The sequence below is a fragment of the Leptopilina boulardi genome, unplaced genomic scaffold, assembly GCF_019393585.1.
Source record: "Leptopilina boulardi isolate dan_hultmark-lab unplaced genomic scaffold, ZJU_Lbou_2.1 LbouV2_351, whole genome shotgun sequence".
NCBI classification, from domain to species: Eukaryota; Metazoa; Arthropoda; class Insecta; order Hymenoptera; family Figitidae; genus Leptopilina; species Leptopilina boulardi.
The window spans coordinates 1,400,912-1,416,589 of record NW_026137920.1 but is presented as its reverse complement, the minus strand read 5'-3'; the positions used below and the strand labels follow the sequence as shown (position 1 = coordinate 1,416,589).

General features: G+C 35.3%; 1 protein-coding gene across 1 annotated transcript; it reads left to right on the top strand.

The window, feature by feature from the left end:
- The first annotated feature begins 5,135 nt into the window (after positions 1-5,135).
- On the top strand, positions 5,136-15,660 carry LOC127286270 (uncharacterized). Its single transcript, XM_051312651.1, has 2 exons — positions 5,136-5,316; positions 14,218-15,660. Exon 2 carries the CDS (start codon positions 14,231-14,233, stop codon positions 14,618-14,620), a length of 390 nt encoding a protein of 129 aa, XP_051168608.1. The 5' UTR covers positions 5,136-5,316; positions 14,218-14,230; the 3' UTR covers positions 14,621-15,660.
- The last annotated feature ends 18 nt before the right edge of the window (positions 15,661-15,678 follow it).

Below are 15,678 nucleotides of genomic sequence, written 5' to 3'. Positions count from 1 at the left end.
CAGCCATTTTTGTGAGTTCAGATAAAATTTCGAACATAACATGTGTCCTAGAGTTGAAAAAATTTCTTTAACAACCGGAAAGTGTCTGAAATTATTAACCCCCAATTACTTTTCGACCATTTTCAGAAGGAATCAGAGGAGTAGCATTGATTGTCATTAATCAATAATTATGGTCCAAAGTTGAACTGTGGTTCCTCACTACCAAAACTTTTTATTTTCAAATAAACTTTTAATATGAACGGACAAAATTTCTTTATAAAAAAATCTTAAAATCTACCTTAGATGTAACACAATTTACTCTGAAAATAACAATATCTAATATTATAAAATTGTATTTTGTTCGAAGAAAATCAAAGTAAATTTCACACAAAAATTAATTCTGAAAATAGTGAAATTGCTACAAATTGACAAATAATATGATACACGTATTCAGCAAGAGTGAAATCAATTTCCTAGTACTTGGACACATAATACTTTTATTGTTATCTAAAAGCGATGTTTAATTTTAGACCTTAAATACTTAATGAAAATCCACGTTATAACTTCACTATATGTTTTACACAGGGACCTTCACGAAAGTCGACATTTGATTTTGTTTCAATAACTGAAAACAAAACAAAATTACGAATGAATTTTGATTCGGTTAAGTATAACAGAAACGGAAGTAGAATTTAATTTCGTTTCGGTTAAGTAACAGAAACGAAAGTAGAATTTAATTTCATTTCGGTTAAGTAACAGAAACGAAAATGGAATTAAATTTTGATTCTGTTAAGTAAGAAAAAACGGAAGTAAAATCTAATTTAGATTAGCAAAATAAAGTTGATTTTTGATTTTTATATTGAAACCGAAACAAAATAAAGTTGACTTTTGATTCTGATTCCTTATCCGAATCAAAATAGAGTTGACTTTTGATTCTGATTCCTTATCCGAATCGAAATTAAGTTGACTTTTGATTCTGATTCCTTATCCGAATCAAAATAAAGTTGACTTTTGATTCTGATTCTTTATCCGAACCAAAATGAAGTTGACTTCTGATTCTTTATCCGAAACGAAACAAAAGTGTTTTTGAATTTTGTTTTGTTTCCGTGAAGGTCCCTGGTTTCACATAATATCAGTAGATGACATACTTACTTAGAAAGAATTAAAAAAATTCCTAGCGCTAGAAAACTTAACTACGATTGGTTCATTTCTCAAAAATTTTAATAATAACAGGCATGGCACTCGATATTGGGTTTTTAAAAATATATCAAAAATGTAACTTTAAGATTGAAAAAAGTAGATATAAAAAAATTGGACTTAAATTTCAGTCAAATTCTACTGAGTGGAATCAGTGGCAAACTTCTAGCTGATTAATCAGTGAAATTCCACTAATTCAATTTAAGAGAGTTCATTCTTATTCTCCAAAAACTTCAATATTCTAAATTTTTGCAAAATTCAATTAATTACTACATTTAATTTGAAAATATTCAATAATACAATTATATATTTCAAAATAATTTTTAAAAATAAAAATATTAAATTCATTATAAAGTAAACTTTATTTAACGTAAATTAGACAAAATTTCCAAATTGTACAAAATTTTATTTAATTTTTCAGAAATTATTTACAAAAATTAAAATATCTGAAAAAATTGTAATTGCAATTCATTTAAAACCTTGTTTTTATAATTTCTAACTTACATTGATTCAAACATGAATAAGTTTTGTTAAATAAATATTAAAATACTTATTCCAATTTATTTTTAAAAAGGAGATCAAATTTTTAATTATTTCAATGCAAAACATTTTTATTTATTTGTCTATTTATTCAAAATACACAGACAAAGGCCATTTTGTAGAAATATTTTAAAATATATAATTAAATTATTTCGAGAACATTTATTAAAATTTTTTAAAATGATTAAAATCATTCGAAGCAATTTTTAAAAAATTTTTTGAATTGTTTGTAAAAATGTTATTCATATTTATGAGAACAATTTATTTCTTTCAACAACTGGCTGATTCAAAGTAGTGCAAAATGGTTTAAAAACAAAAAAGTAGCTTTGAGTGTTACAAATCTGCAAAAAGTATCCAAATATTAGCGAACATGCAATTCTGCTTCTTCTGCAAGTTCCATCATTGCGCCTAAAAAGTAATACAGTTAAAATTTTGTTCATAAATCCATCATTTCTTATTTGCATTTAATATATTTAAAACATTATTAAAAAGTTTACAAGAATATCAATATTCAACTTCAAAGACACACAGATAATACTTTTTTTATAAACAATATTGTGTGAAAAATGGGTTTAAAAGATAGTAGAACCCTCGATCAAAAAATTACAATTCGACGTAAATTAATAATTTCAAAGTATCTCCAATTAATTGGCATCTTAACAAACCTGGTAAAAAGAAAACACAAAAAACTGTTGTCAATTTCAATTATTAATAATCGACAAAAAGGAGAAAAATCGAAACTCTATAAAATTCAGTCACAAATCGAAAAATCATAACTTATTAAATATAATTGATTTCAGAATATCTTCAAATTATTCCCGACCTACTAAACTGTAACACCGAAAACCAAACCAAATTTTGACGAATTGTAATATTATACGGCGAGAAGGAGAAAAATTGAATCTGAGTTTGGAAATACGAGGTTAAAAAATTATAATAGATCGGAAGCAATTAATTTTAGAGTCTCTCCAGCTTATTCGCTCCACATGGAACCCAAAAACGAAAAAAAACGAAACGAATTTCCACGAATATAAATATTTTTAGACAAGACAAAGAAAATTCGAGTCTTAATTTGGACATATAAGACTGATAATTTAAAAATTTTATAAGGACGAAAATAATTAATTCCAGAGTCTCTCTAGTTTATTCGTTTCCAATAGAACCTGTAAACCGAAAAGCGAACCGAATTTTCACGACTTTAAACATTTTTCGATAATAAAACGGAAAATTGAGACTTAATTTAAAAACAAATGATGGAAAATTTCTTAATTGACAAAAATAATTAATTCCAAAGACTGTTCAGTTTATTCGCTTCCTATAGAATTTGCAAACCGAAAACCGGATAGAATTTTGCCGAATTAAAATATATTTTGTCAAGAAAACTGAAAACTGAGTTCTAATTTCGAAATATAAGATCGACAATTTATTAATCGGCGAAAATAATGAATTTACTTGTTTCTCCACATTATTCGCTTCCTACCAAGCCTGAAAACCAGAAACCGGAAGGAATTTTAACGAATGGATAGAATTCTAACGATTTTAAATATGTTTAGACAATAAAAAGTAAAATCGACACTAATTGTAAGTTTCGAAATATAGATTCGAAAATTTGTTAATCGAGGAAAATAATTAATTTACGAGCTTCTACAGTTTACTCGCTTTCTACCGAACTTGAAAATAGAAAACCAGATCGAATATTGACGAATTTGAGTATTTTTAGAAAAGATAACGGAAAATCGTATCTTAATTTCGAAATTAAAGAACGAAAATTTATTAATGGACGAAAATAATTAATTTGAGAGTACTTCAAAATTGTACGCTTCCTATTGAACAAAAAAACCATAAACAGGATGGAATTTTCACGCATTTAAATATTTTTTGTCAAGAAAACCTAAATCGACCTAAAATCGAGTCTAAAAACACTGTTCACTTTTCTTCTTTCTTGAATTTTATGTCCTCACAATAGTTTTTTAGAGAATGTTATGAAGCCATCTCTTGTCACATTTTCATATTCTTCATTTCTTCTTTCTGCTGTGAGCTGTGACCATTTTATTTGTTTTCCAATTTCTGGGCGGGTTGTTTATTGTGTCCTACTCTCCCAGGTGTCAGATTTCCTGCAATTTGTTAAAAAATATTTGGTGAATGAAAAAGTTTACTTTATTTCTTATGTTTTTCAAATTTTTAAGTCTTTTATAACAAGGTAAATGATACTTAACAAAATTGATGTTTTTCTTCAGTATAATCCTGGATTGTACTTGTTTCTTTATGGACTTGTTGAGAAAGAAATTTTCTTTTTGGCTTGAAAATAATTGTGTGTAGATTTTTTTCGTTTCCAGTATATCATTAATTCTAATAATCTGGCTTCCAAATAATATCCGCAGCCCTGAATAGCTTTCTTATTTTTGAGATAAATTTGTTGACCAAGATATAATTTTTATCCGTGCCTCTCAAACAGCCGTAGAATTGTTTTCATCGTTGAACATATCCCCATCCTCCTTTCACTCAACATGGCTCGAAAGATATTTTGAAAAGCATCTGCGAAAATAATTGTTTATTTTATTTTCAATAAATACTTTTATTTTACTTACCTCTGAAAAAAATACCCTAATAATTCCCAGCTGCCAATTGATGAACCTATAATAATAATAATAATAATAATAATTATTATTATTATTATTATTATTATTATTATTAGTATTCTGTAAATAATTCGTTTCGTAAATATTATTTGAGTTTATTTTCTATTTTGTTAATCTCCACCTTTTACACAGACTGCAAAACTTAAAAAACAAAACACAAATATTAAACACTGACATATTTTACATACAAAGGAACAAACTGAAAACACAACACAAACATTTTTAACACTGCAATTGTGGGACAAAAAAATAATTTGACACGTTTCTTAGTTGAAAACACCGAATAAAATAATTATTTAGCATAGTAAAAATTAACTTTCACATTTATTTTTAATTTCTTCTGTTTTATAATTGAAAAATACGGAATACAACTATTATTTTGCAGCATATAAATAAACATTGCAATTTTATTCACACAGGAATCAGCCGGAAACACACAACTAATATTTTTAACACTGTCATTGTCTGACAAAATTTAAATTTGTTGTTTAATTTGAAAAACAACAAATAAATTTATTATTTTGCAGAGTAAAAAATAATTTCCACATTTTACACAAACAGCAATAAACAGCAAACTGTAACGAACAAGATCGTTTTTAATTATTTTGGTTTACAATTGTTATTGTCGGTGGTTTTATTATTATTCTCATATAATAATATTATTCAAATCAAATAAGATTGCGCGCGTAAAAACGTAGGTGGCGCTCGATTTTCTAGCAGCCGACAAAAGCACGTTTCTGATTTTGCCGGAGGAAATAATCAGATGAGAGCGACCTATAACGCTATACGCAACTCGCGCGATTATTACGCGTACTTTGTATTTCATATTAATCACATTGTTATAAAGTAATAAATTAAGTGTGTTTTGATAAAATCAGCGTTTATTTCTTTATTAATCACCAGAATAATATTTTATCAAAACTTTGGAAATTGTGGAAACATTGGAATAAACTCGACACTGGTGAGTCTTTTTGTTTATCCCTTCTGCTTGTTGTTCTTTCATTGTTGGACCTCGCTTATGCACGTAACCAGTGCCATCAACGCAATCAAGGCAATGCAGGTAAGAGTGGAAATCTCGTTCCCATGTGCACCCAGTACGAGGCGTACCCACGCATAAATCATCTTTCGATTTTTTTTAAAGTTTAATAATAAAACCTCGCGACTAGGGTTTGTCACATTATGGCGCCCAACGTTATATTTTCTTATGATCGAATTGAATTCTAATTCTAAATTAGAATATTAGTTTGATCTTAAATAAAAAAAATTTTTTTTCTTTTCGCGCCTTCTTTGAAAAATAATAATTTTTTTTTCTCATTAGAAACGCGAGTTTTTAAAGTGTATCACGTGTACAAATAATACACCAGCAAAGCACTTTTCGAACGAGATTTTCATTCACCTCAAATTGCTTTTCCAAAAAAAAAAAAAAAAAAAAAAAATAATAAGCTCGCTCTCTCTCACAAATTTACTGCTTTTTTTGTAATATATGCTTTAAATATTACAAAGATATATAACGATATTCAATTATAATAAAATATTCTTTTAATACAATTTAACACCGCTTTTACGCATAAATAGCTTGCTTTTGTACATTTTCGCTATCGACTTTTTGCGCATGCAAATACGCTTTTTGCACGAATTATTTTAAAATTAAAATAATAACAACCATAGAAAAAAAATATATATGTATAAAAATGATCAAAAATCAATTTTTCTCATTACTGTTGCCACATTCGTTTTACCACGAGGAAACACGTAATCTCCAACACGGCTCGCGCAAATTGTAAACACAACTGTGTTTACAACACAATTCTTGTCCCTTACCAGCTTTAAACTGAAATAAAGCAAAGTATAACAAAAAAAAATAATATCAAAACTTTTGCCTTTCTTTCCACAACGAAGAAAATAAAATTTAATTCCATTTATTAATTTTAAATAATTTTCTTCCAGCTCGTTTTTGACAATTACTCATCGGTTGTCGTGTTGACAAAAAAAATAAAGGCATTACGGGTTTTTAAATGATTAGGCGCTTGATTAATTAATTAAACCAAAATAATTAATTAATTGAACCAAAATAATTAATTAATTAAACCAAAATAATTAATTAATTAAACCTAAATAATTGATTAATTAAACCAAAATAATTAATTAATTCAAAATAATTGATTATCATTTGAACGATTAATTAATTAAAAATTTGTTCTCTTCAAAAAAAAAAATTTTTTTTCTCATTATCTTCTAATTTTATTAAAATAAAAATTCGCTTTTATTAGTAAAACCATTTAATTCAAAATGGGTAAAGGTAATAGGGACAAAAACCAAAACAAAAACTTAGAGGGACAAGAAACCAACACAAGCCCAGAAATTCTGGACCAACAAAACGCTTTCCTAGCGCGTAATACGTTGGTACATTCTCCCCGTAACATTCAACAACAAAGAGCGTCGGCAAGCGCTCAAGCGCAAAACGATCCCCTAGAGAATCAAGCCTCTTCTCAGAACGCGCCTCCTAAGGCTGCAGTCCCATGGCAGCGTTTTGCGTTGCGTTTTGTCACTAGACCCTGAGTGTAAACATAGCAAACATATATCTGCATCTCTTTTACACTCATGGTCTAGTGACAAAACGCAACGCAAAACGCTACCATGGGACTGCAGCCTAAGACGCCAGACCATGAGAACACGCTAACCGCTTCCGACCCTGAAAATAGTGACAATAGTGACAGCGCAGAAAAAATTTTAGAACGTCATACCACGTCCGGAACTAAAATAAAAATTAAAATGCCATCGCGACATACGCGAAAAACAAAAAAAACCCCAATCACTAAGTCACAAGCTAATAAAGCTCTTTATCATTTTCAATCTGAAATGAACCAATTTAAAAATGACATACAAACTATGTTCTCTGAACATCTCGTAGAATCGCGCCGTCAGACACGTGAATTATTTTCAGAATCGCGCCGCGAATTCATTTCATTTAAAAAACAAAATTCCAAAGAATTAGAATCGATTCAAAGAAATAATCAAGAAATGATAAATGCCCTTCGCAGTGAAACGAATAAAGCAATAGAGGCGCTTGCGCACAAAGTCTCGGAACAGCAAACGAGACAAGCGCAATCGACTTGGCACGATTCTCGGTGGGCCTTCGACACCGTAGGGGAACATATACCGCCCCCCACTTGTCATCCCCCCACCCTAACCACAACCACAGTCACTACGTCGACTTTGGGTAACCCAGTCACCAGTAACATAGGAATAGAACCTAATTATCTTTTTCCTCCACTGAACTACAATACCCCTTCCGCGCCAGGACCCCCACCATCAAAAGTACTTTTTAATTCAAACCCCACGTACTTAGGGCATAATTCGACTTTTTCAAATTTCCAAAACCATAATTCAAAGATCCAACAACCGCCCCCTATCGCGCCACCCCTTCCGGCTCCCAGAAATCAAATCAATAACGTCACAAATTTGCACAAGATCGTAAAATCTTGGGAATTAAAATTTCCAGGCAAATTAGACGCGCATGATTTTATTGATGAATTCGAGCGTAAATTGAATGCGAGCGCCATCAACCCCGACGATGCTCTAGCAACAATGTCCCAGGTATTGTCGGATACTGCCTACACATGGTTCACATCATTCCGCACTACCTGGCACACATGGGCTGAATTTGCGGTCAAATTTCGAAAATCATTTGGCGATTCTAACGATGATCAACAGATCACTAACAAAATTCAGCACGCTATACAATCCGAAAATGAATCGGGAATCGAGTTTATCGTCCGGATGGCAGCGCTTTACAATAAACTCCAAACAAAAATACCGGAAACAAGTCAACTTGACAAAATATATTCGGCTCTTCTTTCCGAACTACTTGTCCACTTTGACCGCGATAGCTTCACGGATTATGACGGTTTAATAGAAAAAGTGCGAAAATACGAGGAAAAAGTCGCGACAATGCAATCAACTAACAAAATTCGCGATCTTCAAAAGAAAAACCGTAATACGCGCGGGAAAAATCAGCTCAACTCGATCGAAAATTCATCGCTTCAAGCTGATGAAAACTCGGAAACCGCGCCACAAGCGGATCAAAAAAATGAAAATCCTCCGAAACAACCGAAAAATGACAAAAAGCAGGCAAAAGCAAATCCACAAATAAATTTAAATAAAGCAGAAATTTATAATCACCAAATAAATAAATTACAACAAAAATTAACGGATATGAATTTACCAGTCGGTCAATCCAAATCTAACACCGAAAAGAGGAGTAAGAAATCAACATCCTCTTCTCGGTCTAAAAATTCGCGCCGCCGATCTTCTTCGGAGTCTTCCAGCTCCTCTCGCTCTACTCGATCGCAGAAGGGGGGGGGGAGAGACGCAGATCGTCTACGCGCAAAAACCGGGATAGCGATACTAAGCCACATAAAAATGATAGCAAGAACGGTAATCGTGGCGGAAAACAATACAACAACCGCGGTAGAAATTGTGGAAATGGTTGGAATAATCGTGGTCGTGGTTATCATCACAACTATAATTATCACCAGCAAAATCCCAATTTCGCACAACATTGTCAACCAGACTGCCAGTGCAATGCCCACGCGCCGCCAACTTTTCCAGCCGCGCATGCGCCTTCGCACCCACAAACGCAGCACTGGCCCAACTACAACCGTGAGTTTCCCCCTTGCGGACACAATGTATCCAACTCATACCCGGCAAAAAACGAGAAGGATGCCAGGAGAGATTAAATCTCCCTGGCAAACCTCCAGAAAATAAAATACCGATAAATAATTTTTCAAACATCAACAATACCAAACTAGTCGATATTCATGCCATTCCGAGTTGCAGTCACTCCGCAAATGAGTCAACGTGCATTCCCCAAAATGCATTAGCGAATAATCAAGCGCATGCCAGTGGGAATTACACTAGTGACTCAGAAAGTGAGTATGACGAAGCACTCTATTCCGAATCTGAGACGGAGTACACAGACTCTAACGAGGAGCTTCCCTCCACCGACTCGCGATCGGTAGGACAAAGCATATCCTCGCTCCTGTCAACGCCCTCGAGGAAACCAGCCATTGGCTTATTAGCACTAGCTGGGAAACTCAAGCGCATAGTACGCAAAGGGCCCGCATCGCCCTTACCGTCGCAAGAAAAGAATTCCATTATTACTTCGGTTAAAATAGGAAATAGAGAATATGCAGGCCTTATAGACACTGGTAGTGACAGGACTTTCATGTCTGGCGAATTATTCGATGAAATCAAACAATTCGCGATTGACAATCCTGTCTATGATGCGATAACACGCGCCGGCGTACAACTCGCGCAACGCGATCATGTGGCCGCGCCTCGTTACACCATCAAATTTGACATTGGGATCAACGACTGTCATGGCGATTTCTGGTTCACAGTCCTAGACGGACTAACCACGCCCATAATTTTAGGCATGGACTTTATAACCAGTTGGAAAGTCATTATAGACGCCAACAAAGGTTATTGGTCCATGGAAGGATCAAGTATCCAACGCCCTTTGAGTCGCGCCTATAATGCGCATCACTCCCTAAACTGTACACAGTTAATTGACCTTTCACCTGAGCAAAGAAAAATTCTTGACGAATTCATTGATAGGAAACTATCAGGCTTTGCAACTGGTACCGGTGTCACCAATTTGACTACCCATGTCATTGAGCTGATAGATCCAACTCCATTTAAACTAAAACCCTATCGGCGAAGCGCAGAAGCAAGTAAAATTATTAACGATCATGTCGATAAATATTTGGAGAAAGAGTTCATAGTAAAAAGCAATGGCCGTTTCGCGAGCCCAGTAGTTTTAACTTACCGCAAGGATGGTAGGCCGCGAGTATGCATGGATTATAGAAAGCTAAATAAAAACACAAAAAAATCAGCGTATCCATTACCGCGCATGGATACTATTCTCGACGCCTTATCAGAAGCTCATGTAATCAGTACAATAGACTTGACAGATGCGTACCACCACATCCCGATAGACCCGAAGTCGCGCGAATATACCGCCTTCGTTATACCCGGGCGTGGACAATTCGAGTGGGTCCGGATGCCATTTGGCCTTACAAATGCGCCGGCCACCTTCCAAGCCTTGACTGATGGATTAAAAGATAAATTTATCGAACATGTTCGTAAGAACAATTTACTTGAGTGCTATATCGATCAAGTACATGCGTATTTGGATGATTGGATTGTCATTTCCAAGACCTTTGAGGAGCACATCCTGCTTTTAGATATCATCTTCAATATCTTACAGGAAGCTGGTTTATCGATAAATCGAGATAAATCTCATTTCGCTAAACCATCCGTTGAATATCTCGGTTTTATCCTTGATAAAGATGGACTCAAGCCCAATCCCAAGCGCATTGAACCGATCCTTGAACGTTCAAGTCCTCGTAATCGCAAAGAGTTGCGCCAGTTCAATGGTTCAGTGAACTGGTACCATCGACATTTGCGTAATATTGCGCGAGTACAAGGGCCGCTTAACAAATTAGCGAGCCCTAAAGTGCCTTGGTCTTGGACAGGTGAACATGAAACTGCATTTCAGGATGTTAAAAAATTATTGAAAGATGCCTTAACCTTAAACGCGCCGCGACCTAAATTGCCATTCTTTTTATACACGGATGCGAGCGATACTGGAATCGGCGCCGTCTTGACGCAAAAAGATGGAGATAAGGAATATCTCATTACGTGCTTAAGCAGACCTTTGCGAGGTGCCGAGTTAAATTACACTACCACCGAAAAGGAATGCTTAGCCGTAATCTTTGCAGTCAAGAAACTTCGGTGCTATCTCAAAGCTACCGAGTTCACAGTCATCACTGATCACTCCAGCTTGATATGGCTGCAAGGCATAAAAGACCCGCGTGGAAGACTTGCGCGATGGGCATTAGAGTTGTCAGCAAACCAAGTGAAAATTGAACACCGTAAAGGTACAACGAACGAGGCCGCTGACACTCTATCGCGCCTCTACGAGACCCACACAGCACCGAAAGTTTCCTAAACCTGTATTAAAGCTGTGCGTGCCAAGTTGGAAAAATTTACCGTAAAGCTTAGCACAGGTTGTGTAAATATGTAAATGTCCGCAATTGAGTAAATGTTTAGCGTAAAACTGTACTGAATCTTTAAATTACGTATTTAGTACAGGTTTAGCGTAAAACTGTACTGAATCTTTAAATTACGTATTTAGTACAGGTTTAGCGTAAAACTGTACTGAATCTTTAAATTACATATTTAGTACAGGTTTAGCGCAAAACTGTACTGAATCTTTAAATTACATATTTGGTACCCCTATCGAAAATTCCGATATCGAAACCTATATAGGAAACTATATGGGAAACTATATTGTTTCCCATATAGTTTCCTATATAGGAAGCTATATATAGCTATATATAGCGTCAATAATATAAAAAAAAAATTCTTCCGACGTGTTGACTCTGAGACGCGAACCCTCGACCATCATAGCTCTCAACCGCACTGGGAGCGCCTTAACGGGCTCGACCAGGGGAGGCTATGAAATATCTTGAGAAAATGTCGCTTATAACGAAAATACTTTAAACAGATACTTATATTATTTTGTAAAGTCATCAAACAGTTTTTCAGATGTTTATTATTACAAAGAGTATATTATTGTATACATATATTTTTTTCCAATGGTATATGCGTTTTAATACCCAATTTTATATTCGGAGTTTATTAACTTCAACATTTTAATTTAGAATGACATGAATTTACATTAGTTTATGAAAAAAAATTTGCTATACGAACATTGTTACTTAATTTATTTCCAAAAAAATTGAAATTTATGCAGAGTTCACTTGATTAAAATTTAAATTCATGTCATTCTAAATTAAAATGTTGAAGTTAATAAACTCCGAATATAAAATTGGGTATTAAAACGCATATACCATTGGAAAAAAATATATGTATACAATAATATACTCTTTGTAATAATAAACATCTGAAAAACTGTTTGATGACTTTACAAAATAATATAAGTATCTGTTTAAAGTATTTTCGTTATAAGAGACATTTTCTCAAGATATTTCATAGCCTCCCCTGGTCGAGCCCGTTAAGGCGCTCCCAGTGCGGTTGAGAGCTATGATGGTCGAGGGTTCGCGTCTCAGAGTTAACACGTCGGAAGAATTTTTTTTTTTTATATTATTGACGCTATATATAGCTATATATAGCTTCCTATATAGGAAACTATATGGGAAACAATATAGTTTCCCATATAGTTTCCTATATAGGTTTCGATATCGGAATTTTCGATAGGGGTACCAAATATGTAATTTAAAGATTCAGTACAGTTTTGCGCTAAACCTGTACTAAATATGTAATTTAAAGATTCAGTACAGTTTTACGCTAAACCTGTACTAAATACGTAATTTAAAGATTCAGTACAGTTTTACGCTAAACATTTACTCAATTGCGGACATTTACACATTTACACAACCTGTGCTAAGCTTTACGGTAAATTTTTCCAACTTGGCACGCACAGCTTTAATACAGGTTTAGGAAACTTTCGGTGCTATGTGGGGAGTGTCTCGGAAGACACGCCCCCATCACAGCTAAGTCACACCCGTAGCCAATCCTGGTACGACGAGTTAGTAAATCGAGTACAGCAGGCTCCCACGCGCTACGAAAGATATAAGCTCGATGATAATTCCGAACTTTACTATTACAAACCAAATCAACTGAAAGAAACCATAGGCGACAATAACGCGTGGAAAAAGGTTTTGAAAGAAAATGAAATCCTACCAACAATTACGAAATATCACGATTCCTCCCAATCAGCGCATCAGGGAATTCAAAAGACGTACTTGTCAATTTTGAATCACTATTATTGGCCCGGAATGCGCGAAGATATTAAGCGGTACCTTAACGAGTGTGAGATTTGTCTCAGGTGCAAACCTGACAATTCCCCTCCACAAGGTTTAATGTTTCCGCGCAAATTCATCGAACCCTGGGATACGGTATCGCTAGATATTATAGGACCATTACCACGTTCCAAATCAGGAAAATGTTACGTCTTAGTATGCGAGGACACTTATACGCGCTATATCGAATGCTTTACATTATCGAAAGCCGACGGTCCAAAAATTGTCAAATCATTGAACACCTTGATTAATAAATGGGGAACTCCCAGAGCGTTTATCACGGATAACGGAACAGAGTTCGTAAACCGTACCATTTCAAAATTTATAATGGAAATCGGCTCGGAACAACGAACAACTCCGGTATATCACCCACAGTCCAATCCTGTAGAGCGCGTTAATCGAAACTTAAAAATGATGATAGCCAGTCTCCTTGGAGAAGACCAGCGCGACTGGGACACGTTACTCGAAGAAATACAATTCGCGTATAATACCACTGTCCATTCTTCGTTAGGTGTAACCCCGGCCTTTTTAAACTTTGCTCGTGAACCAAGACGTACCGGTAAACAACCTCATGACATCGATGTCATAGCGATGACCGATGGGACCGCTGAAAATTGGCTGGAGCGTATAAAGCGTATCGATACTCTTCGCGCTAAAGTCGAACACTTAATGATTAAGGCTGTTAAGAGACAGAGTAAAACTTATAATAAAAACCGTAAAAATGTTATCCCTTTCGAGATTGGAGATTATGTGTTTTACCCCAATAACACTTTATCAAATGCCGTGCGTGGTTATAGTTCCAAACTAGCGCCACGTTACAAAGGACCGGCTACAATTACCGAAAAGGTATCTCCTATGGTTGTTATTATTAGTGATACGCATGGAAAGAAGCTTGGCAAATATCACGTAAATGATTTAAAAATGGCTAGGAAAAATCTCAGATCGCGAAATATCCTGTAAAATCGTTTTAGGTTAGATATCATCATGAGCAGTTCCGAAGGCAGTACTTCAACACCCAACGAGGGTTTACCAAGCGCAACACTGACGTATCTTACGTCCAGCATAGATGACCTCTTCGACGCCAACATCGATATCAATGCTGGAATCAAACCATCCGGTTTGACTATCCTCGCCAAGGCCGATGTGGAGAGCCTCATCAAGTCGCGTAACGCCATGGCTGCTCAGTTGAGGGAAGAACGCGTGACCACGCATTCACTACGCATGGGCTCCACCCAATCCCTATCTTCGTCAACAGAACCAAGTTTTAGACAGGTAGAGAAATTGTACGATTCATTGCTGACGGTCACCAATGAAAAGTCGTCGTTGACAGACCAATTGGCCAAAACCAAAGAAGAATTGCGTCACTGCAAATAACAAGTGGACAAATTACAAACGAAAGGAGAAAAGCTACAAGACAAATATGAAGCGCTACAAGAGGATTACGATTACGCGGCCTACGATGCAAAGCTGGCCAAACGATACAAAGATCTATTCCGAGAAACTTTGTCAGATGTTTATCGCGCAGTAGCAGAATTACGTGAACCGCAACTACGCCCAAGGGCAGAACAAGGATGCCTGAACTGCGGGACTCCAGGCCATAGTTACAGGTCGTGCACGAAGCCCTATTCTGGTAAATTCTGCCAAAAGTGCGCACATCCCGATTTTTCGACAAGCGAATGTCCTTGGCCTCATTTCGTAAATGGACCACCTGGGATACCAGAGCACCTCAGATGCAAGAGATGCTGGGGACCACTCAACGCTCCAGAGCCTTGCGCCTTGAGCAGCAATCTTCGTCATCCACTGCCAAAAAAGCAATAGGCCCACCTGGAAGTAGCAGGACACGATCAATTCCTCCACAAACCCCCCAAGTGGTTGGAGGATTACAACGCGCAACTGAATCAAACGCATCTGAGTTCGAGATAAACTATTGTTACCCGGCTGACTACGCTCTCCACAAAGCCCTTAATGAGGACAAGGAGGAACCGATTAACGATGGTGACGAAAATCCGGCCGTCCACAATCAGGAATCGACCGATACCCCGCAAGAATAGTGCGTCTCAATGTCCAAACAACTAAAAGTTGTTAATTGCGCCGTTGCGCATTGATCTGTGTGTTTTCTTTTTTTCTAAATAAATAAATAATTTCTTTCCTCTCGCGCCGTTGCGCGTTATATATAATACATTGTTTTCTTTTTTTGGTTACTATAAATGCGCCGTCGCGTATTAACATTATTATATTTTTAGTTATTTCATTGCGCCGTTGTGCGCCAATAGTATTATATTTTTGTTTGTGTTTCACATACGCGGTAATACGCCATCAAAGACTGAGGTTATCGCATTATTCCAAATGTTAAGAATAAACCTCGTAATATATTATAGTACATTAAATAACACGTTTGTAATTGGTCTATCGACGCAGCGCAACTACCTCAT